The sequence below is a fragment of the Saccopteryx leptura genome, chromosome 5 (assembly GCF_036850995.1).
Source record: "Saccopteryx leptura isolate mSacLep1 chromosome 5, mSacLep1_pri_phased_curated, whole genome shotgun sequence".
NCBI classification, from domain to species: domain Eukaryota; kingdom Metazoa; phylum Chordata; class Mammalia; order Chiroptera; family Emballonuridae; genus Saccopteryx; species Saccopteryx leptura.
In genome coordinates, this window is record NC_089507.1 from 123,492,134 (window position 1) to 123,519,225 (window position 27,092).

Here is a 27,092-nt window from a genome sequence, read left to right on the forward strand (position 1 = left end):
TGGACTTCATAACCTTGCACAGAGTAGACCCTTTAATGTCACAGTTTCCTGTGTTGATCATGGAACATACACAAATGTGTACAATATTCTCGTATACAACAGTATCATTTCTCTTAGTACACTTCTCTTCTAGCTAAAGCATTCAGATATTGTGTTCATTCAAAATGTAAAAAGAGGCAATGAAGTTAAAATTAATGCTGTAGCCTGACCAGGTGGGGGCGCAGTGGATAGAGTGTCAGACTAGGATGCAGAGGACCCAGGTTCGAGACCCCGAGGTCGCCAGCTTGAGCGCGGGCTCATCTGGTTCGAGCAAAGCTCACCAGCTTGGACCCAAGGTCGCTGGCTTGAGGAAGGGGTCACTCGGTCTGCTGAAGGCCTATGGTCAAGGCACATATGAGAAAGCAATCAATGAACAACTAAGGTGTTGCAATGCGCAACGAAAAACTAATGATTGATGCTTCTCATCTCTCTCTGTTCCTGTCTGTCTGTCCCTATCTATCCCTCTCTCTGATTCTCTCTCTGCCTCTGTAAATAAAAAAAAAAAAATTAATGCTGGAAATAATTTTTTAATGTTATAGTAGTGAATGTGACTTCTGAGATGCAAACTTTGCTCAAAAGAATGTCAGATGTTCATAGATGCTATGGTTTATAGGTAAATCCTTTTGCTTTGTTCAGGTTGCCGTCCATTCTACCTTGGCTAAAAAGAGGCATTAATTTATTGGAATATATTTCACTTGACTGTTTTAGAAGTCCAATTATTATTTCCATATAGACACCCACCAAAGAAAAACTGTCTTGATCCAATTTCTCTCCATAGTTCTAGACCCAAGTTTTATTTTCTGCAATCTGAATGGCTCACCAGCAACTTACCCTAACATGATTCCTAAGGGAAAGTGCGCGTGTGTGTGTGTGTGTGTGTGTGTGTGTAGGGAGAAAGCAGGGGAGGAAGAGGGGCAGGGACAGAAGAAAAATGGGAGGGACAAGGGAAAGGGGGAAGGGGAGATATAATTGTTTTCTTAACATTCCAGAGTTGAAATTTCCAGCTGTCTTTTGTAACTTGCTCTTTCTCACCACTCTGATCCATCCAATCAGTCTTTTTTGTATTTCATGTATTTTCTCATTCAGTTTCTATTGCTTGATTCAGGTCTTACTGACTTTTGTTCTGGGCTGTTAAAGTCAGATTTCTTGGATGTCAATCTCTTTCTGTCAATCTCTTTCTCCCTCAATGAGTCCTGCTCCTGACAGCCAGAGGGATCTATCTAAAATACAGCTGAAATATCTGAATCTGTTACTTCCATGATCAAAAAGGCTTCAAAGACCCCTTCATCAGGCCAGTAACTATCAAATATGAAGATGCTTCAAAGTTTCCCCTAAATCTTCGTAAAATGCACGTTCCTAAGCTCCATCCAGAGAAATTCTGAATCTGGGAATGGACCCAGGAACTTGCATGAAAAGCCATAAATGCAGTTACGTGATCTTGCGATCTCAGAAGACACAGAACAGACAGACATCAAGCAGGCAGGCGGGGTGAGTGTGGTCTAAGACATGGGCAAGCACCAGGCAAACAGGAATAGCACAACCCAAGTAGAAGATAAGGTTAGTATGTTGCACCCATTCTCCCCCAAACTGAACTCCTACAATTTTCCAAGAATGTCCTGCACCTTCCTGGTCCCAAGACTTGTTGGTTCACAAGGTTCCTCTACCTGGGAGGTCCCCTGTCTAGCCTCCACCAAGGAAATCCCATTGAACTCAAACCATTTCAGTTCAGTTCAACAAACCTTTGTGGGGTCCTCCAATGCACGTGGTCCTGCGCTTGGCCTGGGGTCAGTGAAGAGTAACTTACTTTGGCTTAAGTCTCCCTGATTGCTGGGGATGAAGGTAGCCTCTCGTCTGTGTAGGTTAACCTGGCTCCTGTAAATGACCTGTCTGTGCTATATCCATTCGCCTGTGTTCTGCTTTGCCAGACTAAATTCCTCCAACGCCCTGTGCACAACTTAAACGGGCGAAGCCGCCCCACAAAGCCACCGGTCAGCCCCCGAAGACGTGTTTGCTCCACCCCCACCTCAGGCCATTCCCACACTGGCCTGCTGGTCTCAGGAGTGCTGAGATCAGAGGTGCCTTTTTTGGTCAAGAAGCAGGAGTTATCTTAGTGAACCAATAAATACAAATATTAAAAGGAGGAAATTTACCTTTTTTTGTCTTTTTCTTTCTTTTTTAAAAGAAAGAGATTGGAAGGGAGAATGATGAGAAGTACCAACTCATAGTTGCAGCTCTTTAGCTATTCATTGTTTCTCATACATGCCTTGACCGAGGGGGGGGGGGCTGCAGCCCAGCCAGTGACCCCTTGCTCAAGCCAGTGACCATGAGGTCATCCATGGGGTCATGTCTATGATCCCATGCTCAATGCTCAAGCCAGCGACCCCACACTCAAGCTGGTGAGCCTGCGCTCAAGCTGGCAACCTCAGAGTTTCGAACCTGGCTCCTCAGCATCCTAGATCGACCCTCTATCCGCACTATGCCACCACTGGTCAGGCTACTTTTTCATCATTTAATTGGAAAAATGTATAAAATATTATTAAAAGGCTATCTATTTTAAAAGGAGTTTTCAGAAGGAATCCTGAGACCTTTGTGCTGAACAAATGGGCAAAATGTTTTAGACAAATAATAGCCTTAATGCCTCATGGTGAGTGATTATGAATGTATGTACTAAATAAAATGTTTTGAGATGTGGTCAAATTTAATTTTTTTTGGAAAGTAATAACTGAAATTGACTTTTTGCTCTAGACCGCCGAGAGGGACATTTTAATTTTAATCAGCCCCCTTGGCGCGGCATCAGAGGGGAGAGAAACTCGGGTGGAATGTCAGATGGGAGACAGCACAGGGCTGTCCAGGTGGGAGGCTTCAGGTGGTTCTGGCCACAGGAAGACTCTGGACGTTGCTCCCTTATGATCCCGACTTGGAAGGTTTCAGTTTTCCAAAAAATAAGAGAATTACCAACACTGGGAACAACTGCAACAACTGCTATTCATTACATGACAGGGAAATAGTTCTGAGAGAAATCTCCATTGCATGAGAAAACATACATGAACATAAAAGATGTGCTTGCCCTAGTGACTGGGGAGTAATAAACACTGCTCGTTCCCACATAGGGACTCGATAGATGCTCTCAATAAGACCCTCACAGAACACTGGGAATGCTCACGGAAGAGTCTCTCATTGTGAATCAGACAAACTCTATATTTAAATTTTTCTTTTGCGATTTTAACTACACTTGAATAATAGGAAGATAATTTTAGTGCTGTGTTATTTTGGCTATTAGTTTTAATTTATTGAGATTAAATGCCAACTTCCCATTTATCACTGGTTTTTGCCAGTGTTGCCAAGTCCTACGAAAGAGTGTAATGCTCCAACTTTTAAAGAGACCAGCTCAGGTATCTGAGGACGACTGAATTTCTCGGGCATGGATGAAGGATGCTAAGTATCCATGGATACCTAGAACCAGCAGCTGCTAATCTGCACATAGTAGGTGTTCAATAAAGGAGAGGGAAAGAACACCATCTGGGAAGGGCCTCCATTTGGGCAAAGACAGGTTTCCTTTTTTGGTTTAACGCAGCTAAACACGCAACAGTGGCAAGCACTCACCACAACTTCTTTACGATCTTCTCCTCATCGTGCAGGTACCTCTGTCTCTCCTGCTCCACCAGGACGCGCTGTCGCTGCACGGGGTCCTCCAGTCTCTTCATCATTTCCATCACTTTGCCGCTTATTTCCAGCTCAGCCTTCTTCATCATCGCCCTCAACAGCTCCTGGTTCTGCAGCTGTCAAACAAAAGCAATCAGCTTCAACTGGTGCCGCCTGACTGGCATCGTGGTGGGAGCCCGGCAGTGTTCAGGGGCGGGTTAGGATAAATAGCCTGCAGCTGAATCTTTCTTTACTTCAGTGGGAAGGACCAAAGACTCTACATATGTTGCTCCTTCAGCCAACATCTGAATCTTAGCAGCCAACCGAAGCAGACTTTCATGTCTGAGTCTGCAAAAAAAGAGGAGCCTTTCTTTACTCTGGTCAATGAGTCATGGAAACTGAACATAACCTCTCACTGACAGGTTTTAATAGGGAGCAGCCGAGAACACCAGGTTTGGAGCCAAGCAGGTTTGGAATCAAACCCCTCTCCCCTCTCCCTGGCTACTGTCAGATTCTGGGAATGTTACTTAAACTGTCTTGGTCTCCATTTCCTTATCTCTAAGGGTGGGGATTCACTTTCCTGGGCAGGGTTAGTCTAAGAATTAAATGAGATACTGCTTAGTAGAGAGCAGGTACTCAATGAACGTTGATTAGGCTATGGACTATTTCAGGATAAATGTTATAAGAGAACCAGGTGCCTCTTGTTCATATGGGTCCATGTACCAAATACCCGGTGATCACAGACCGTTAAAACATGGTGTTGATATGGATGGTGGCAATGATTCCAGATGAACCTATGGCTCTTGGCAATTGCCTCGTTTCCCTGGATTACACGAAGGCTGCCTGCATGTATAGTTCTCCATCTACTTTCTAGACACTTGTCTCTCACCCCAGAGCACAGGATGAGCAAGTTTGCGAGGCTTCATAAGAACCTAGTTAAACACTTGAGTTCTATTTCCAAGAAGGTGTTAAGTGTTTCCCGGTGTAGGAATTTTTCTGATGTCAAGTGAATTCATTTACTCAGCCTCAAAAACAGTAATTACATTCTATCTAAAGTTCCCCTGAAATATCAATTAGCTGTTATTGTTTCCTCTGCTTTCTGATCTCCTGGACTGTTCCTACAACTATTATATATATCACCTCACAGGAGTGTTGATGTCTTTGTCAACTGTCCATTATCTGCAAATTAAGGGAAATGCTGTCTGACCATGTCACCACCTGCTTGAAACTTCAACCTGGCTTGCATTTTCTCTAAACAAATACAAAACGTTTCTATGCAAGCCCCAGCAGAGCTGCCATTGTTTCCAGTATCAGTGCAGCAGGATGCCCAACTGGCTGCCCAGAGAGACTGGTTGGGTTCAGTTTCTAGTTTGCCCCTTAGTAGCAGTGTGATGTGGCCAAGTAGTTCATCTCTCTGTCCATCCATATAAAGCAGGGGTCTCAAACTCAGGCCCGCGGGCCGCATGCGGCCCGCCCACCAATTTTGTGCAGCCCGCAGACTAATCCACAAAGTTTGATTAGTCTGCGGGCCGCACAAAATTGGTGGGCGGGCCGCGAGTTTGAGACCCCTGAAAGGAACAGTAAGAGCTCATATCTCATAGGCCCGTAATGTAGACTCAGTGAGGCAATCCAGTGCTTAAAATAGCGCCTGGCACAACCCTGGCTCTCTGTATACACCAGCTACTGTTGTCAGGGAGCATAACCCTGGGGCAGGGCTGGTGGGTTTTTTCTGGGAGGGAACCAGGTGAAGTGTGCCACTTGTGGGCTACCTCCTCTGTGTGACTCATGATCATGCCCTCATACTGCTTTGGCTATTGTCTTTTTATTGTGGCCTTAACAACAGTCTACTGGTGTGTTGCGGAAAGTTGCTAGGTTTGGAGACAATGCACAGAGGGCAACTTCCTCCTATGCTCTCTGTGGCCACAGCACTGCCCACAGGCGCGGGGCGCAAGGCCCTTCCCGCATGCCAGCCTCCTCACACTGCATGCAGCTGGCGTGCTCTCTGCTCCAGCCACACGAACATCCCTGCAGCTCTTCTGACGGATCGAGCTCCTTTCTGCCGTGGGGACTCTGCTGTGTGGTTCCCTCCACTTAAGTAATTTCTGCTTTCACAGTCTCCAGGACGCAGTGCCAAGCACATAGCAGGCAGTCCAATAGCTGAATGCATGGATTGAGTTAAGCAGCAACGTTGGTAATAACAGACAACAGAGATCTAAAAACTCTCTCCTAGATGATGGAAATGTAGGGTGACCCATGATGGGCTCAGAGATGGCACCCCTCGTTCTGACTGTGGTAGTTGTTTAATACACATAGCAATACTACCTACTATCAAAACGGTACGCTCGAATTCAATGCCATGTGTCCACTGCCACAGGGCTATTTACTTTGTGTCTGGGAAATAAATGGTAATGGATATGTAAGAGGACAAATAAGTAGACGACTAATTGTGTCTAAAAGTTACTAACTCTTGGGTCCACCCCAAGAGATTGTGACAGAATTGGTCTGAGCCTCGACGATGAGAATTTTTGCAAGTCCTCAGGTGTGGGGTGGCCACCAAGAGTCAGAATCGTGGTCGGAGAAAAGGGCCTTGATGGAGATGATGCCCTGTGCCGTGAGCTCTGTGGTGCAGCCCGTGGTGCCCCTGCATAAGTCCCCGGGCAAGCTCCTGTGAAGTCACGGTCCAGTCAGCAGTGGGTAGTAACAGTGGCTATTAGGTTGGAAATTATTGAAAGACTGTTTAAAATTCTTAAAGCTGAAATTGGAAAGATGGGAAAGGTGAAGCCCAGAAAGGTTAAATGACGTATTCAGTCACTTGGGCATCTGTTGGGAAGAGCCAGGATGAGGACCGAGTTCTTTAAATTCAACCAGTAACCTTTCAACCGCCCACTGCCAGGCCAAGAGCGCCAGGCAGCATGGCAGGGCATGTCTGCCTTCTTCCCAGCACACGCGCTTGCTGGCACACAGTAGGTACCCAACACATATTTGCTGTATGAATGACTCAAAATTATGTTTCTGAAAAGCCCTACAGACACATCAGAAGACAAATGTACATTGAAATTATTCAACTGGTAGCACAGTCAGATCATATTCAAACGATTTCACTCAAAGAGGAGGGGAAGGACAGACATCCTGGAGTCCCAGGGGGCATGACCCTCCTGCCCAGAAAGAGGCGCTTACAAGCAGCCAGCTAGAAGGACTAAACGCTGGCCGGCACAAGGGCAACAATGAGTTAATCGTGAAGGAACAACCCTCACCGCCTGGGTTTCTTGCCCTGGTCTCCAGGACCTCATCCCAGCAGTGTGTGGAATGATGCTGACAGCAGCAGCTGACCTAGCACCTCCCTCTGAAAGCGTCAGATCAATTGGTCATCAGCACTTCAAGTCATTATGTGTATTTTGGCTTAGCAGTGATATCTGCATTTTAATTAACTTAAAAAAAACCTTAATTAAGGTATAGTTTACAAACAGAAAATTCAGATGCTCTTCAACTTACCAATGGGGCTAGGAACCCAAAAAACCATCCTAACTGAAAACACCGTCAGTTCAAAATGCATTTAATATACCTAGCCTCCTGAGCATCATTGCTTAGCCTACCTTAAAGGTGCTTAAAACGTTCCCTCCCTTAGCCCTTAGCTGGGCCAGGTCAAGCAATGAGGATCATGCTGTGCAGTGTCAGTGGTTTACCCTCCTGATCACGGGACTGACGGGAAGCTGCCCAACCTCAGGAGAAAGGAGCAGATCTCACTTTGTTAGCCCAGAAAATACCAAACTTCAAAATCTGAAGTTCAGTTTCTGTTGAATGTGTATCACTTGCACATCATGGTAATATTAAAAAAAAAAAAAAAGGCGGAACCATCCTAAGTGGTGGACCATCTGCATAGCCATTTAAGTGCACAAGTCAATGAGTTTGGACAAATGTATACAATAAAGAAACTACCACTAAAAAGAGAAATAACATTTTCTATCACCCTAGAAGATTCCTTCATGCTATCAATCTCCCAACCCTCAGCACAAGGAAACCACCAATCTGCTTTCTATTCCTATGGATTTAATTCCTCCTATTCTAGAATGTCATAAAAATAGAATTATAAAACAGGTAATCTTTTTTTCTAAATTTTATTTATTGATTTTTAGAGACAGAGAAAGGGAGAGAGAAACAGCAATTTGTTGTTCCACTTATTTATATATTCATTGATTGATTCTTATATGAGCCCTAACTGGGGATTGAACCCTCAAACTTGGCATATTGAGATGATGCTTTAACCAAATGAGCTACTAGTGAGGGCCTACAATAGGTAATCTTTTGTGTCTGGCTTCTTTTTTTTTAGTATATTGTTTTTGCGATCCAGTCATGTTGTTTTAGATTCTTTTTAATGTGGAGTGGTATTTCATTGTATGATTTTATATATTGTAGGTACTAAAACTTTTATATTTTTACTTACTGACTTGATTCTGGTAATTTTACTAAAGTTTGCTCATTTTTGGTAGCATTTTAAAAATAGATTCTATTTGATCTTATATGCATACCATCAGGTCATTTGTGAGTAAAGCCAATGGCACTTATGTTCCTATCTGTATGCCTTTTCTTTCTTTTTCTAGTCTTATTGTCTGCGCTAGGGTCTTCAGTACAGTGTTCGACAAAAGTGACAGAAGCCTTCCTTGGCCTTGTTCTACATTTTATGAGAAAGTGCTTAGTGTTTTACCATTAACTATAAGTTCTATATTTTCTTCAGCCATCCTTTGTCAGATTAAGGAAGTTTCCTTCTCTTCCTTAAGTGCTGAGTGTTTTTATTAGTGGTATTGAATTTTGTACTCTTTTGGTGCATTTATTGAAATATGATTTTTTTTCTTCTTTATCCTGTTAATAAGGTCAAATACATTGATTCATTTTTTTCAAGTTAAAACAATCTTGCATGCCTGGGATAAAACCAAGGATACTGTATTATCTTTTTAATATATTGCTGCATTCAACTACTACCATTTTGTTAAGGATCTGTTACATATATTTTCTTGAAAGGTATCAGTCTGTGGATAGTTTTTTCTTAAAAAAGACTTGAATAGTTTTGTTCTTAGGGTAATGCTAGCTTCATAAAATGAACTGGGTAGTGTCTTCTATTTTCTGTTTTTTCCTCTTGATACTTTAAAGATGTCAGTTTGTTTCCTTCTGACTTAACTTTTGTCTCTGATGAAAAGTCAGTGTTAATTCTTATTTATGTAATGTGTCCCTTTTTCCCCCTCTGGCTGATTTTAAGATATTTCTATTAAATTTCTTTGATTAATTTTATTGATTGATTTTAGAGAGACAGAGGGAGAGAGAAAGAAAAACATTGACTTGTTGCTCCGCCCATTTATGCATTCCTTGGTTGATTCTTGCATATGCCCTGAATGTGGATTAAACCTGCAACCTTGTTGCATTGGGATGATGCTTCAATCAACTGAACTACCTGGCCAGGGCTAAGATTTTTCTATTTATTCCTGGGTTTTTTTTCTGTTTGTTTGTTTAGCAATTTGATTACAATGTGCTTTAGTATGGTTTCATTTGTGCTTGTTATTCTAGAATTTATTGAGCTTTTCTTGGTCTGTGTATTCACAGCATACATCAGATTTGGAAAAATTTCAGCTACTATTTCCTCTAATGTTTTTCTCTTTCCCCTTGACCACACTTAATGTTGCTCCACAAATCACTAAGTTTTGGTTCCTTTTCATCACTTTTTTCTCTATATACTTCAGTTTGGACATTTCTATTGTGCTTTAATGTTGACTGATAGTTTGTCTCAGCAGTGATTAATCTTCTACTAAGTCTATTCAGATGCTGTGTTTTTCAGTTCTTGAAAGTTACACTTACACTATTTTTTACATCATCCATTTTTTACCCATTGTGTCCATGTCTTCCTTTAAATGCTTGAGAATAAATATAACTGCAGTTTCAAAACCCTTGTTGTTGATCTCATTATTGTTGTCACTCCTGGTAGAGAGCCACTGATGGATTTTTCTTAAGGTTACGGGTCACATTCCACAGAATCGTTACATGTTTCATACTTTTGATAGGATGCTGCACATGCAGTTCTAGATTCTATTGTTTTCCTTTTTATGGCTGTTGTTCCCGGGACAAGGATCATTTCTGTTCTTTAGAGGCTTGTTTTTAATCTTTATTAGGGGGCATCTAGGATATTTTTTACTCTAGGGCCCAGATTGAAGCATGGAAGAAAAATCTCTGGTTTCTACTGAATGTCCCAGGTGACCAATCAAGACTCTACTCTTGCTCATCAAATCACAAGCATCTCCTGGCCTTTTGTGAGCTCTGGGAACTTTTTCTCTTACAATCTGCCATTTTGTTTTTGCCTGGCTTAGTGGTCTTTCACGCTCCATACACTTGGCTTATTCAATAACAGACCCACAGATTTATAAGTTCCTTCTCCATAGAGCTCCCCCTTGTCTGGGACTCCACTCCACAAATTCTCACTGCTTCAGTCCTCTAATCTCTGAACTTTAATAGTATCTCTTCAACTGAGAGTGTCAAGCATTAACAGCTGCATCATGGTCTGAAAAGTGCCCCCATGCAGAAAGCTGAGTCAATTGTAGGCCCAGAGCCTTTGTTTCTGTTCTCCTAAAGACCATAATCCTGTGTTGCTTGTTATCCAAAATTTAAAAACAACTGTTTCATTTATTTATTTATTTTCAGTTTTCTAGTTGTCAACAGTGGGAAATCAAGTATAATTGCAGTACCCTCTCACTGCTGCAAACATACATTTATTGTCAATGCTGTGTCTTGACATTTTTATAGAAATATTTTAACAGAAATAATGTAGTTGGGTATTAAAAATTTAATTGGGCCAAATAAACTATCCATATCAACTCTATTAAGAAAGTAGAAAACTGCCTAAAGCTAATTCTGCCCACCTCAAAATAGACATATGCCTCATCTACCCAACCTTGATTTCTTAGGTAAAACCTAAGACTATTGGTATTCCCAACCATACAGTTAAGTGTGACTGCACTCATTTTGCTGCCTATCAGCGGCACTGAACTGTGGTTCTACTATAAACCAGGAAGTTTTATGATGATAGCCAGACCCCATAATGACTTCTGACCATGGGGAAAGTTTCCCCAGGCTCTCAGGACAAGGTAAAGGATATCTGTTTACAGCTACATGTTATCGGGGAGAAGTCTTCCCGTCTTAGCAGGCCTCTATATGAAGGTTTGACTAGGACTTGGTACATTGTACAACAGTTCAACTGTCAAATCCCAAACCAGTTCCATTTATTAGGTCTGCTCAGCATGGGCCAACCTATAGTGTGTTTTTCTCAGGGATACACATTTCCATGAGCATTATTTTGGATGTCAGAAGATAAATAATACTCTGGCACATTTCTGTGAGGCAATCTTAGAAAAAGACACTTTAAGATAACTGTTCGGAATTATATCATTTCAAATACAAGGGTTCTGTGTATAGCTATGTTTCTTTTTTGTGTTGATGTTTTACCTCCTCCCTTGCTTAGGAAGACAGAGTAAATTCTCAGTAGCTTTAAAAATATAACACTAAGCCCTAGGCACATAGTTTGGTTCGTTAGAGCATCATCCTGATACGCAAAGGTGGCCAGTTTGATCCCTGGTAGCGGCACATACAGAAACAGATCAATGTTCCTGTCTCTTTAAAATCAATAAATAAATAAAAAAAAAAAACAAAAAAACCCCACTGAGTTCAGAATAACCCCGTCTTTTATTTATCAGGAAGCAAAATAAGGAAATAGAAACCAAAAAGAATATTGTGGAAATTAGAGAAGGAAGAACGTCTCCACTTTTTCTTCAGCCAAGTCTCATCTGGCCCCGCCAAACGTGTACTGTCTCTTCCAGAGAGGGGCTATCTCTCTCCTCAGCAACCGAGAGGGGCAGAACTGTGGTTATTTCTGTGGCTCTAGGATTAATTTGGTAAAACCCAAGTACTGTGGCATTTTGGGAAAAAAGATGTAGTCAACACCCACCCCCAATCATACTAGAAAAGGTAATGGTTAAAGATAGTCATCTTTTGAAGGGAGCATTTGTTAGTACAAGACCTTCACCTGTCCCCTTTACCAGTATTGCCAGCTAATGGCAGACCCAACTATTCCCTGAGAATGGCACCGTAACAATAGAAAGTTCCATTTAGGTCCCATAATACTTATAGCTAAGTAGAGAACACATATTATTAGCCACTGGGAGTAAGAGGCATTGTGTAAAGCCAGAGCTTTAAAATCAATGGTGGGGGGGGGGTTACACTTATAGGGTGGCAGATACGCCACTTGTTTCCACTTCACCCTGTCATAGCTCCTGAGATTGCAACATTTCCAAGAGGTATCTCAGTGAACTGAGCATTCATTCCTAAGAGCAGTTCTCACCCTGGAACATTCTAGAATCAACAGTACCTGGTACAGTCTAGAATCTCACCCTAGCATATTCTAGAATTACCAGTATGTGGCCCGTGGCCCATACCAATGAAGTCAGGCTCTGGTAGTGGTGCTTGGGTATTAATATTTTTATCAAAGACCTCAGGTGATTCTAATGGGTGGTCAAGATGAAGGACCATCCTCTCATACTGATAGTTTGTGTGATTCTGGATGGTAGGGGATGATATAAGCAGACTTTTATTGGCTTTCTGGACCTTCTGTTTAGTCTCCTTTTGCCTCCTAAGGCATTATTTTCACCCTATTTAAATATACCCACCCCCGCCTGACCTGTGGTGGTGCAGTGGATAAAGCGTCGACCTGGAATGCTGAGGTCGCCGGTTCAAAACCCTGGACTTGCCTGGTCAAGGCACATATGGGAGTTGATGCTTCCTGCTCCTCCCCCCTTCTCTCTCTCTCTCTCTCTCTCCTCTCTCTCTCTAATAAAAATGAATAAATAAAATCTAAAAAAAAAAAGTAAATAAATATACCCACCCCATCATATCTGCATCAAATTTCTTTTCTTGAGAATAACCTGCCAGTTTTGAAAATGAAATGCTCAAATAGGATATGCGTCACAGTCTAGGATTTTCCAGTGATTTAATTATCTAATTACTGGAGCCGGCTGCCAAGCACAAAAGATCTTATTCAGTCTTACTATTTTATAATACAGTTCAAAGAACATTTGCATTTCTAATTCAATTTTTTGTTCTTTTGAGACACTACTACAGAGTTTTGTATATCCCTAATGATAGCTCCATTATTGGACTTATAATCACTTTGGGGTTGTACTTCATTTTCGGAGTTTATAACACATATGTAGAAGGCAACTGGTGCTGAGATGGTTTAATTACTCTCAGTTCTTTCTGTCTTAAATAGACTACCCTGAGTGTAGAGACAGAATGTGATGGGAAGGAGAGCTGACAGACCCAGGGACACAAAGACTGAGGCAGAAGCAACAGCGGCCAGGGCAGGAGACAAACTGCTCATCTCTCCCCTTGTGTCTGCTCTGTAGAATTGTAAATACTTCTGCTCACTGTTCTTCACACCTCCGAAGCCAGGAAAGCTGAGCAGTTAGTTCTGGACAATAAAGGAACTCGTGTGGTTAAGACAGCACCCCCAGATCTTGACTGGAATGCTGCTTTGTTTGAGAAGCTCTGATTCTGCAACAGAGCCTCCAGAGTTCCAGGGTTGCAAGGAGTGGCAAACTGCAGGAGACCCCGCCCAGCCATCCAGAGGACCAATCAGTGCCAGCCACTGACAGGATGATGTCACAGCCACAAACATTACAACCTTGGTATCTAATCTGTCACACTTCAGCAATGTTTATGCTATAGCTATTTCACCTCTGCCCTCAAAACCAACAAATGATCACTTTTGAAAGCGGTAGGCACTACCAAACACACCTTTAGGAATTTTTTTCTTGCGTCTACAGAGAAGCGACAATTTACAAATGGCCAACAGGTGGCACTACAAGGAAGGAACATATGAGAAGGGGCTTGCCCTCCGTAAACCCCAGGTAATAAATAACCTGGGAGGTGACAGAGCCTTTCTGTCCTTCCTATACATGTGTTGTTTGGCTTACAGAATACTAAGTAATTGGTTTTTAATGATATTCCAACATTTAAAAAAAGGAATACATATTTCATATTAAACCTATATTTCCTGATTCTCTTGAAACATCTAGGAACACTGACTCATTCTTTCAGGTTAAGAGCTGGCTGGAGTTAAGTGGCCACTGGCCTTTAGAGGCGCTACCCTGCCATTGTCCCTCCTCCACTCCCTTCTTAAGTTGCTGCCTGGGGCACTGGACTTTGTCACCTGGCACACACACACATCCACAGCTAATGCAAAGGATGGGGAACTTCACAGATGACATGATTCAGGAAAGCATTTACATGACTTTGCATGGATCCAAGGTGTCTGGGACGTTGCCTGTGAGACCGAGTAACCCTGGAGAACTAAGCACTGAGCCACAGTGTCCGTCATCAGATGGCCTTGCAGTTCGCAGCAGGGCCTCTCAAGCCAGCTGCCTTCCCATACTTCTCCGGGTAGCAGAGGATAAGGAAATCATCTTTTTGGCTTAATGAGGTGGTGAAAAGCATGGGGCTCATGCATCTGCAAGCTGAAGGGAAAGACCTTTCCTTATTAAACCTTTCTGGCTGAGGACACTACACCTCACTGACTACTGTGGGCACCACACTTGTGTGGCTGTTCTGGGTGGGTTTATCTTGTACTAATGTTTGAACTATGAACTTCTCAAAGTTAAGGAGGCTGACTGGCTATAGTCTGAGCCAGCTCTCCATTCTCAGTGAGCAACCTCCTACCAAAGACAAGAGGTGAGAGCTTGCTACACAAAGCAGACACGTGATCTATGGAGAGGCACAGCCCTAGCTCTTCATTCCCACAGCCGGGATATACATTATTCTGCTTCATCAGACTTAAAGGGATTGCTGGCTATGATTCATGATGTGAAGGGTCAATTTCCTTCCCTTTTGTTTCCCCTATAGTGCATGTATTCCTTAACAAGGGATAAACATTAAAGAAAATATTATAGAACATATTATCCAGATAAAATGCAGATGTTTTTATTAACAAAATCATCCACAGTGGTTACTTTTCCTTATGACTTAATCTTCTAGTTTAAACTCATATTTCTAAATTCATTGTAGTTCCTTGCAAAAAAGAAAAAAAAAACTTAGCTGACTGTCAAACAGGAAGTCGAACTGGCTGTTAGAACGCTCCATAGGGCTATTTTGCTTTCAGATCCCCTCGCAGAAAAGATGTGTAATGGAATTGTCATGTGTAGAAGTGTGCATAACTTAAAGAAGTGGTTGCACATTGACTATGGCTGCACCGGACAGCTCTAGGCCCAGATGATGTGTGCAAGGGAGGAAACCAGGACTCTATGGTTCTACCATTCAGGTGTTCAGCTGACCCTCAGGAAAGGACAGTAAAGGAACCCTGGACAGGCGCTGTGGGGCTAGGGGTGTGGGAGGAGAAGAAGGCTGATTTTGAACAAATAACATTGAAGATGTCGTCCACAAAGGACACCGTCTGTACCTGGACCTGTCGCATCTGCTGCAGCTGAAGCCTGAGTTCGGCCACATTCCGCCTCATGTCCAGCAGGCTCATGTGGATGGCCGAGGTGCCGGCAGGCAGAGGCTGGCTGGGTGGCCCCGAGGACTCCAGGACTGTGAGAGTCTTCCCACCAGAAACATGGGGAGTTCCTATGAGAAAAGAGCAGCAAAGAACCTCAGAGAGCCAGGAAGAAAAAACTCCAGACTAATTCCCATCCCCAAACATCTGACTTGGTAACTCTAAAAATTTCCATTTCCTTCACTGTGGAAAAAATTTTTAATTTATGTTTTTTCACTAAATGGCAAATATAAGGAATTAAGTTTTAAAAAATTATGGAAACTCTGTGCAATATTCTAGCATGTGGTCTGTAAATACCATGTTCTACCTGTCTGTCTATCTACATATCTTTTATTTATTCATTCATTCATTTATTATTTATTTATTTATTAGAGAGAGCTGAGGAGAGACAGACAGGGACAGACAGACAGGAAGGGAGAGAGATGAGAAGCATCAACTCATAGTTGCGGCAGCTTAGTTGTTCATTGAGTGCTTTCTCATTTGTGCCTTGGGGGGGGGGGGGCTGCAGCTGAGCCAGTGACCCCTTGCTCAAGTCAGTGACCTTGGGTTCAAGACAGAGACCTTGGGTTCAAGCTAGTGACCATGGGATCATGTCTATGATCTCAAGCTCAAGCAGACGACCCTGTGCTCAAGCTGGTGAGCCCGTGCTCAAGCCAGCAACAGCAGGGTCTCAAACCTGGGTCCTCAGCGTTACAGGTCAATGCTCTATCCACTGCACCGTTGCCTGGTCAGGCTACATGTCTTCTTATATACATGTTTTCACAGAGAAAAGATTAGATGTATGCATAACAAAATAGTAACAGTATCTCTAGCTGTTGGTATTCCATGAGTTTTATACTATTTTTATATTATACTTTTCTTCTATTTTTAAATCTGTATAGTGAATATCTGTAATTTTATAACAGAAAAATAATTTTAAAATACTGGGCCTTCACACAGAGTGCTTCCACGACAATTTCCTGCAGTTAGATGCATCCCAAGAACACACCCTTAGCTCTGAGCCGAGACCTAGCTGATCATTGAGCGGAAACCACTAAGAACTGAGGAGTCCCCGGATCTTCCCAGCCTTCCGACCAAAAGAAGGACTCCTGCCTCATCTCCTTCAGCAAGCAAAGCAGGTGGGAGGGGAGGATTCTTTAGGAGAGAAATCAAGGCAGCAGACATTCTTCCACAACAGTTTTCCAGCTGCCATATACTTGGGCTCTGGGAGTCCAACTTAGGTGAGCCTCATGTATTTGATAAGTTCATCAGGGAAGGAAGGACCTGATCCGACCAAGTCTGTTTAAAAAATTCCTCAAAAAAGATCTCAAATAGCACTTATGGGATGAACAAGGTACTTGAATCAAAAGGAAGCGCTATTTTTTTTTAAGGACAATGTAACTCTATGGAACAGGCCACCAGAGTAGAATCCTCATCTCTCTCTCTCTCTTTCACACACACACACACACACACACACACACACACACACACACACACACACACACACAATTCTAATGGGGCTGTTAAATTCTTTCCTTCAAGCACAAAGTAGACTGTTTGCCATGGGCCAGGCTGGCCTCGCCCACAGAACCCTGGAGTGGTTACAGTGCGGTGGGCTCAACTCCGCGCCCGGCCATGGGAAGCGCCCTTCCCCGGCCATGGGAAGCGGCCCTTTCCCAGCACACACACAGCTGCCGCCCTGGGCTCCAGGGCCGTGCCAGTGAGCACGCAAGGGAGTGCGTCATGGCGGTCCTACTGCTTGGCCTCAGCAACGCCAATGGGGAAGTGACGGCACGGAGCCCTCACCCTGACAGAATAAGTCCCCCAGCTCTCTCACGGTCCCCTTGGAAAGGTAGATGAACACACCAGAGAACACTGTAAGGATTTCCCAAGGAAGCCAGCAACGTAGACAGTGAGGTTTTTGTTATTTTATGAACTTAACAAGCTACTACCATCAACACCATGGCTCTGATCAACTTTTGGCATCTCCCCACCCCCACATCAAAATCACCCTCATAAAAGCAAGATTTGCCCTATCTGTTACTGTGCCAATAATAAAGGGCTACAGTGAAAGGACACACAGTAACATTTCCAATAACAGCAGCATGTCAGCATTACCAGCACCCTCAAGGTAAAATATTCTGAGGGCATCATAATACATAGGAAGTTTTTCTTTTTAGAATCGGTTCAGTTACTTTATCATCACTCAACCCCTCCATTTCCTCACATTCTGAGGGCACTGGGCACCTCCCTGACCTCCTGCGTGGAAAAGAGGCCCCAGTCTGCGCACCATCTGTTAGAGCTGAATGCAGGTAACTGGTTTAAAAATTATCTTCGCAACCAAATTTTTTTTTATGAAATCTAAATGCATTTGTTTCTTTGTTTTTTTAAAAAAATTAATTAATTTGTATTTTTCCGAAGTTAGAAGCAGGGAGGCAGACAGACAGACTCCCGCATGCACCCCGACCAGGATCCATCTGGCATGTCCACCAGGGGGCGATGCTCTGCCATCTAGAGTGTTGCTATGCTGTGGCTGGAGCTATTCCAGCACCTGAGGCGGAGGCCATGGAGCCATCCTCAGCACCTGGGCCAACTTTGCTCCAATGGAGCCTTGGCTGCAGGAAGGGGAAGAGAGAGATAGAGAGGAAGGAGAGGGGGAGGGGTGGAGAAGCAGATGAGAGCTTCTCCTGTGTGCCCTGGCTGGAAATTGAACACAGGACTTCCACACACCGGGCCGATGCTCTACTGCTGAGCCAACTGATCAGGGCCCTAAATGTATTTGTAAAAATGTCTTCATCTATGACCTCTTAATCCACCAAACTTGCTCTCTAACTTCATCATTTATGCAATGGCTCTTTAGAGGTGGGTAATGGTCCATTGTCAACCTGACAGATACTCCCTTTGTGTGACGCTGAGCTGGGTACATCATTCTTTCCTTTTCAGTCAACTTGAACTTTCCTGTCTCTCATCTTCTTACCTCTCTGCTGCTCCATCTTGGCCAATCTCTTTTCTAATTTCTTCCTTGGCCACCTTTTAAGACCCTGACATGTTCTATCCTGGGCCTGTTCCTTCTTTCACTTGCCAAACTTTCCAGGTAGGACACCTGCACCACCACCACTGCCAAGGTCCCGTATCTTTATTTTTTTTTAGAGAGAGGAAAAGAGAGACAGACAGACAGATAGACAGACAGGAAGGAAGGAAGAGAGATGAGAAGCATAAACTCATAGTTGTGGCATTTTAGTTGTTCACTGAGTGCTTCTCATATGTGCCTCAACAGGAAGGGGGTGGAGCTGAGCCAGTGACCCCTTGCTCAAGCCAGTGACCTCAGGGTTTCAAATCTGGGACCTCAGTGTCCTAGGTCAGAGCTCTCTATCCACTGCACCACTACCAGTCAAGCAGGGCCCCTGCATCTTTGTCTCCAGCATATAATTCTCTTCAGATCTTCACACAAGGACTTCATGTTGCTGTAGGACCTTCATCTTCCCTGACCTCTTTTTGTCTCTGTAGGCCTGTTCTTAGCCAGTAGCACTATGAAACACTTGATTGTTTAAATCAGAAACCTGGAAATGATTCTCAATATCCACTTCCTAGTTGTGTGACCTTGGTTGAATAACTTAACTTCTCTCTCTCTCTCTCTTTCCTCATCTGTAAAATAAGTATAGGGGTTATTGTGTGACATAATGGAATTAACATGTGTAAACTGCTTAGCCTGGTGTCTGGTACAGAGGGACCCCCCCAACTTCAATCAGCTGTGATTATTATTTCTCTTAGCAGAGTGAGCAGGAGGAGTCTCTGACAGCCTTCCCCCTCCCCCACCTGCAGTGTCAGCAAGTGCAGAAGGCTGGAGGTGGCAGCAGTAGGCTGAGATCTATAGGCAGGTACCCTGAAATCTATGCATGAGCCGGATGTGGTGGGAGGGGGCCCTGAGTGACAAACAGGTTGACTGGACCTGGGATCTGGTCTCCACACTCACACGCAGGGTAGTCACATCCTGCTCCCAACATGCACAAAAGAGTAAGGAGAGTCACTGCATTTTGTCCTCAGAAGCACACTCCCTTCTGTGCACTTCACCCTTTCCAGGCACTGGCCTTCCTTTCTGCCACCAAATTACTTTTAGGTAATTATTTCAGTAGAGTATATCTTCCTATGAAACTTATTAAAGGCAAATTTGATGCAGATTTAATGTATCCTGTTGTAATAGAAAGAACATAGGTTTGGGGGTTGGCCAGACTGGCTGTGACTCTTACCAACAGTGTGGCTAACATCTCCTTTATAGGACTGTGTGTGTCACGTGATATAATGAACAGTATAAAATGCATAGTATGCCTTTTGAATGGGAGGTCCCTGCTATTGTCTTATATCCACAGCACCAAGTATTCCTAAAGTAACAGGAAGCCTCGCTCTTCCTTTCTCATCTAGCCTTGCACAAAGGAGCCCCTTGGCTTCTGTATAGTTCCATGGACTTGTCTACAGACCAGGCATAACACTTCTTGTCTTAGAGCTTGCTTCCTTGGATTCCAAAAGAATTAATATATTTTGTTCATTGTACAAGGCTGCTATGGCAACAAAAGCCCTGTGGACTGGACTACATCTAGCCCTGACACATGAGAATGAGAAAGACCAAGCTCAGCAGAGGTGTGGGGGAACGGATACTCATGCTTGTGGCCGGTGGCGTCGCAAGTTGGCTCAGCCTTTCAGAATAGAACACTGGAAGTGTGTTGCCAAAGATTCTCAAGTTTGACCCTTTGGACTTAAACTGATATCACTTTGGGAAATACATTCCAAGGGAATCACACCTGTTCTTTCCCCCGTGCTCCAAAAGAAACCCACACAACAATATATTTACAAAATTTTTCAAGACAAATAAGTGAAAAAATTATATATCTTTAAAGGGACCAGAGCACATAACATTAAAAAGAATGAGAAAAATGATAGGTGGGTGGACCACGTGATGGGTCACATGTGTGGAAGGGAGTTCAATCTTCTTATCTGGAATAGGGAATAAGGAACATAAGCCAGGAGTTAATGAGTTCACTCATGAAAAGCACCCAGAACAGTGCCTGACACATTGGAAACAGTCACTGAGTGTTTCTCATTATAAAGATAACAACGATGACGTCACTAAAAGTGAAAGGAATAAAAGGAGAGAACAAAACAGCATGTACATATTGACTAGAACAATGGTATCAGATACTAATCATTTCCTAAGTAGAATCCAGGGAATAGAAGGTTTTAGTGCTGAGCAGTTTTCTTCTGTTTCCCCCAACTTTAATTGACATACCATTGTGTAACTTTAAAGTATACAGCATGTCAATTTGATACACTTAAACATTGCAATATGATTACCACAAGGGTATTAGCTACCACAACCATCATGTCACATGCTTACCACTTCTTTTTCGTGGTGAGAACATTTAAGATCTACTCTGATGGCAACTTTCCAGTATACAGTTCAGTACTACTATCTTTTATAATCACAATGCTCTGCAGTAGATCCCTACAACTTATGCAATTTCCAACTGGGAGTTTGTACTTTTTGACCAACATCTCCCCATTTCCCTGTCCGCCAGCCCCTGTAACCACCATTCCACACTCCCCTTCTATGAATCCCATAGCTTCTTTTTTTCCCCGTAAGTTCATAATAGATCAAAAAATAAACAAGTGAAAAAATATCTTCGAAACAAACTAGCACTTGTTCTGAAGCCAAGCTTAACAATTTCTATGAAATGATTCTCTAGCTGCAGCCAAGGTCATTGATTAATTCCTGGGTAAACCAACAAGCCCCACGAGGACCGGGAGTTCTGGGAGACCAGTCCTGAGGCTTTACCACTGAGCTGCCTATACTTGGCCAGTGGGGCACCAGGACCAACAGAGGTCCCAGCTGAAGTCCCAATTTCTGTCAACTCTTCCACACTGCACAGCACTCTGTGGTTTCCCGCATTTGAGGTTTCACCCAATTTGCCCCATGCTTCTTTCTTCCTGTGTAACTCAGTAGTTGAACCTGTCCCTTGGAATGATTTCTATTTCTAACCCCACGAGAAGGAAGACCTCATATTTTTGAGAGGGGCTTGCCTTGAGCCTGTAAGGTAAGATGTATATCAAGCATACCTGGATACTAGGAAACTCCATGTGGAATTTAACTAGGACCATTGTGGGGGAATGCTGGCATTTCAAGAGTGGGCCCTGGTCCACAGGCACCTTCTCCCACCTTGACCACGGGAGGCTTCCCTTCTCACGCAGTCCCATGCTGCACCAGCCTGAGGTCGAGCCTCCCCACTGTAGAGCCTCCAACAGCTTCCCTGTGCACCCAGAATATTCTCTAGACCAGGGGTCCCCAAACTGCGGCTCCCTGAGGCCATTTATCCGGCCCCACCACATTTCTGGAAGGGGCACCTCTTTCATTGGTTGTCAGTGAGAGGAGCATAGTTCCCATTGAGATACTGGTCAGTTTGTTGATTTAAATTCACTTGTTCTTTATTTTAAATATTGTATTTGTTCCCGTTTTATTTTTTTGCTTTAAAATAAGATATGTGCAGTGTGCATAGGGATTTGTTCATAGTTTTTTTTATAGTCTGGCCCTCCAACGGTCTGAGGGATAGTGAATTGGCCCCCTGTGTAAAAAGTTTGGGGACCCCTGCTCTAAGCTTTTTAGCATGGATTTGTACACGCCTCTCCTTTGTCCTAGATGGCTCGTCTCTTCCCCTCCACTTATCTAAGTCATAGTCATCTTTCAGGTCTCTGTTTGTGTTTCCTCCTCAAGTAGCTTCCTTGGTCTAGGCTTGACCTGTCCATTAAACATTCACCCTGCACTTCTGCTTATACTCAGCACTCATATAATTACTTGCCCCATCTCCTTTTTTCCCGCAGGATTAGGGGTTCCAGGCAGGCAACATGTCAAAACCACTGTCCGTGCCTGGTACCAGGCGCATCTATATTTGTTGGATGTTTTAGCCAAATGAATAAATGAATGAATAGTGAATGAACAAGTAAGACTGAAGGGAGAAGAAGGAAGGGCTTAGCTGCACCCCCTCCCCGAATAATGATGAATCCGGAATTGCAGCATTAAGCAGGGAAGGTGTGACAGTGCAGGGCATTGACCGGGAAGCCTCTGAAATCACACTACATCACCGACTTAGGGAACGGTTCTATGCTTCTGCAACAAGCAGAGCTCCTATGAGCAGCCTGCAGGCCTCCTGGGGCCCCAAGAGCACTTACCTGCACTATCTGTGTGGTTCTTACAGGCTGCGGTTTTCATCATTTTCTCACTGAATAAAATAAAAAGAGAGTCAGCTATACAGTTTCCAAAATGTCTTATTTTTAGCCCCCCTCCAGTCATTATTCTAAGCAATGAGCAGCGCGTAGTGATGGTATCAAGCAATGAGGGTATTTTTAGTATCAGCACCACTATTGGCCGGGATGGAAAAGGCTTGCCAGGTGTGCATCTGACACTGCTGGTGCAATGCAGCAGGTGGGCACTCATGACTCAGATGACAGTGGATGCAGAGACGCGTGCATGGCGGCTGCAGGCACTGCGCAGCAGTCCATGAGTGCACATGCACTGGGAAGCCCATTTTCCCTTCTGGGGCCAAAGTGTTATCTTCGACCAAGAATTACCAGAAGAAACAAACAAACAAACAAACAAACAAACAAACCATGATTCAGAGATGTAAATATTTTCAGCCTTGAAATGATTACAAGAAAACGGATTTGAATGAATGAATTTTCTTAATGATTAGAGAGAAACAGATTGAATTATTTTTCATTGGTTTGCTTTCTTCTTTTACCTAGATGCATCTCTATTACTTGTAAGAGGCCCTTTAAAAAGCGCAGACTGAACAAGGCCAGTTAAACTGGCAATCTGTTTCTCCATGGCTTGCATCCTCTCTCTGTAAAACAAGAGAATTGTTTGTTAAAGCTTTATTGACTTGCAGACTGGTTTGTCCAGGTGAATGACCACCTGAGGGTCATAGAAGGTACCACCTAGTAGTCCATCGGAGCGCACCCCAGCCTGGCTCAGGGAATGTGGAGGACCTGCAAATGCCACTGAGCTCAACAGTCAATGATCAAAGTTTAGTATTAGCCTGAAGACCTCCGTGCAGAGACACTGCCCAGGCCTGCAGAGGTCTCCTGGGAACAGAGCAGTGTCTCCCTTGGAAACAGCTATGTTTGTGTTTTGTGTTTTTCAGCCTTTCTGCCCTCCTACACCAGCGGAGTCCCAGACCAGCTGTGGCCCAGTGTCACTGGCTTCTAAGCTGTACCCCTCAGGCAGCGGGCTGATGACTGGTATTGGTGTAAATGTTTGTTGTGTGTGAGGTAGAACTGTTTTATCATCTGAAAGCAATAGCAATAGATGTCTCTTAAGACCATAAAAAAATATGACTAAAAGTAATGTCTGCTTCAGACATTGGGGGTGAATGAGGCTCAATCTAACAACAGAGGAACTTCAACCTGGGCTTCCACAGGACCAAGTGGAAAAACAAATACCCTTGACAACTTGGTCATCTGAAGGCATAGATGAATAACTCCCCATCATCTGCTGTACACAGACACTGCCCTGCCCTGTTGGGGCTCTGGAGAACTTCATCACAGTTCACCAGAGGTGGATTAAGGTTGGTTGAGGCCCTGGGTGCAGAAGAAAACATTAGACCCCTTAAAAAAGAGAGAGAGACAGGGAAAATAAAAATACATGTTAACCATATTTTTAAATAAATTAAAAATATTTTGTACTATTAATGTTAAAATTGCACATATGAAACCAAACTTGGTGTCATTAGAAAAAAGTGTAAAGTTGGGGTTTTGCAGGGCCCCTCAGAAGTCGAGGCCCAGGGCGCATGCCTGGTGCGCCCGCCGTTATATCCGCCTCTGCAGTTCATGTGGCTCACACTTCTGCACCGCAGACAATGGCAGTATATCCCAGAGCTGTTATTTTCAGCACATTATACAAACAATATCACGTGTGACTCACTCCACTAGCAGGGCGCAGGCAGCATCGCACACGTCACAACGTGCAAATTCAGTTACACGTGTTTAGGAGTTTAAATTGGTAAGGGGAGACAGGGAGGGCAGTGTGAACAGTGTGGGAACCTCACCCCCATTGTGCCCCAAGTGCAGGTGTCCCAGTGTGAGCTTGCGGCGGAGAAGGGGCCCTAGTCCTCACTGCGGTCCCAGTCCCACCAACCTGCCACTGTGTAAGCAATGGTGATTCCTGGGCTACAAACAGCACAGCCACATACTGTGGCTTCCCCAAGCTAACTGTTTTATCTGGTGTCCAACAGAAAAAAGTCACGGTGGTCGGTTCTTCCCTTGGAAATCAGTAACTGTTTACATTGACTCATTGAGAGATGCAATATCTGAATCTCAAACTTCATGGCAATCAAGAGGACATTCAAGGGTAATGTCCAAACACACTTTCTGGCCTTGCATTCTGCCTTTGGAACAGAACCCTTAGTGCCATATGAATAGTTACAAGCTCCTGACTTCAGATTCCATCCATTTTCTTTAGTTTAAAATGGACGGTTCTGTCACAATACCAAGTTTCTTGGAGTCATTTAGTCTAGACAGTTAATGGTTGTAAACCCACTAAGGAAAAAGGAACAATTTAGAAATAAACAGTGCGATTGCTCCACTCCAATAGTGTGGGAAGGAGAAATCTCAAGCAGTGAGCGTGGACACGCATCTCCGTCTTTGTGCAGAGACTTGCCACGTGCTCCCAGGCGCAGCAGCGAACGCTAAAACCCTGAGCTGCGTAGCCTTTCCACTCACACCTGCATCCCTGGTCTCCTCTCTGCCACACCCAGGGTATGTGCCAAGGAGAAAAATCAGTAAGCAACTCCACTCAAGAAAGTGGGTTAGTAAATACCCAATGGGTATCCCAACTTTATCCAGTCACCATGGCACCTCAGAAGTCAATGGGTGGTGGCTGATCATGCCCCCTGCCATGTGGAAGACACCAACTCACACAGATGGGCTCTTGGGAAGTGAGTGACTTCCACGGGGACCTGCTGAGCATGGGGCAGAAGCTGCCCAGTTCTCCCCATGATAATGCTGGAAATCAAACTCATGACCCTCAGGGTCGAGGTGCTGTCAGAGCTTCCTTGAGATAGACTAGTTTCCTGCACTTATCCAATCCTAGACAAAGGCTTTTTTTCATTTTCTTAAAAAAAGCAGCACAGCATTTTTTTGTGTCTAGACAGCTTTGGTGAGGAAGCAGCTTGATGGGTTCCATGAAGCTGGAGAGCGAGGTCGGAAGGTATTGCAACAACCTAACTACACACAGATGGCAGTACTCCTCACAAATGTAAAAGATAGGTGAGTCTACGACAGTGGAAAACAAGTGAGACTCTGATAAGAGGGAAATGGCCCGACAGGCACTCTGAACACAGTCCTGCTTAGGGCTAATTCAGTGTTCTTTCTGATTCCTCTCTCACCAACAACTTTTTTTATCTTGTCTAAGCATTAAAAACCAAAACAAAGCATCTGGATCATTCCAGATTCAGGACATTGATCTGCAAGCGATTCTTCACGGCAGTTCAAACTGCACGTTACAGCACAGGTTGGGTCGTCTCCATGCAGGCATCCGTAGGGTGGCACTTCCCTTAGATCAGTGGGTTCTTGGCTTTCTGCTGTGCTTCGCAGACAACGGCTTTAGATTCAGAGAAAGATAACTTCCTCTCCTTGCTCTTCAGGGGTCCTGTTGACATAGTTGCAGAACTTCTGGGGTAAGAGTCTGGAGGCTTTGAAGGAAGCGCCCTGTATTCCTTCCAGGTGCCCACACTCTTGGCTGCCCTTTCTGCGTCTGTGAGAATGGAAGTCAGTGCTTCCTGGTGGCTTCCTCCAGGCTCCGTCACTGCTGGGCCAACGGGAGAGAAACATGATCTCTCAGAGCCTTGAGAGTTCAGGACACCTGAGCTTGACAGTCGAGAGAGAGTAATTCAGTGGGTCCTGCATGCGGCCCGAGGCACTAAGCACACAGATGGCACACGCGTGTTCCGCAGTCTCGGCCAAAACCACTTTATGAAAATACAATTCTTTAGCACATGGGAATGAGAAAACTTTTCCTCTCCTATTTAATTATCAAAGTGTTTCTGGTTTCAGGATTCATTTGAGGGAGATTATCTGATTTATAAAATCATAAGATTATCTTTCCATTTCATGGTTGGTAATCTGGAAATAATTTAATGGGTTAACTAAATTACAGCAGCTGGAAACTTGTGCAGCCTTTGCCCATGACGAAATGTTATGAAGTATGTTTTAATGTGAAAGGGGGAAAAAGCGAAATGCAGTGGGAGAAGAGAAATGATACACGACCCTGTCATTTTACTGCAGGGGCAATTTTGTATAATAATTGTCAGAATATTAAAGATGCGTAAGCCCTGGCTGGACAGCTCAGTTGGATGGAGCATTGTCCTGGAGCACAGAGGTTGCTGGTTCAATCCTTGGTCAGGGCACACACAGGAGCAGAGTGATGTTCCTTTCTCTCTTCTCTCTCTAAAATCAGTTTTAAAAAAATACGCTTAAGCTAATTCTTGCCAATATTGCTGGGTTTAAAGTATTACAGGGCTGGTATAATTACTGTAGAAAAGATGGTTTAAAAGTGATTTCATAAACCATTTTCTCTCATTCCATAAACCTTATTTATGGGATTAGTATGTGTGGTTAACTCATCATTTAGTCCCGTAAGTCAGCCTGGATGAATGACTCCTCGGGCCCAAGCATAATATTAATAAAAGTTAAAATCCAAATCCAGGGAAGGTGCTGATCCCAGTATTAACATTCCTGCTGCTGCAATGGCTTTCCTGCAAACCCATCTGTCCGGAAGACACGCAAAACCCAAACTGTGTGCAGTTTTCAGAGA

At 43.8% G+C, this 27,092-nt stretch overlaps 1 protein-coding gene across 24 annotated transcripts in view; it reads right to left on the reverse strand.

Moving 5' to 3' along the window:
• KIAA1217 (KIAA1217 ortholog) overlaps positions 1-27,092 on the reverse strand; it is a 561,660-nt gene that overhangs the window by 27,501 nt on the left and 507,067 nt on the right. For 19 of the 24 annotated variants that reach the window (XM_066383953.1, XM_066383955.1, XM_066383952.1 and 16 more), the window contains 4 exons: positions 23,023-23,124; positions 22,454-22,503; positions 15,164-15,330; positions 3,643-3,818 (listed from right to left, as the gene is read on the reverse strand). In XM_066383953.1, coding sequence (XP_066240050.1) covers positions 3,643-3,818; positions 15,164-15,330; positions 22,454-22,503; positions 23,023-23,124 — 495 coding nt within the window. The remainder of the gene's footprint in view (positions 1-3,642; positions 3,819-15,163; positions 15,331-22,453; positions 22,504-23,022; positions 23,125-27,092) is intronic. The other 5 variants (XM_066383954.1, XM_066383939.1, XM_066383937.1 and 2 more) reach the window with 1 other exon arrangement.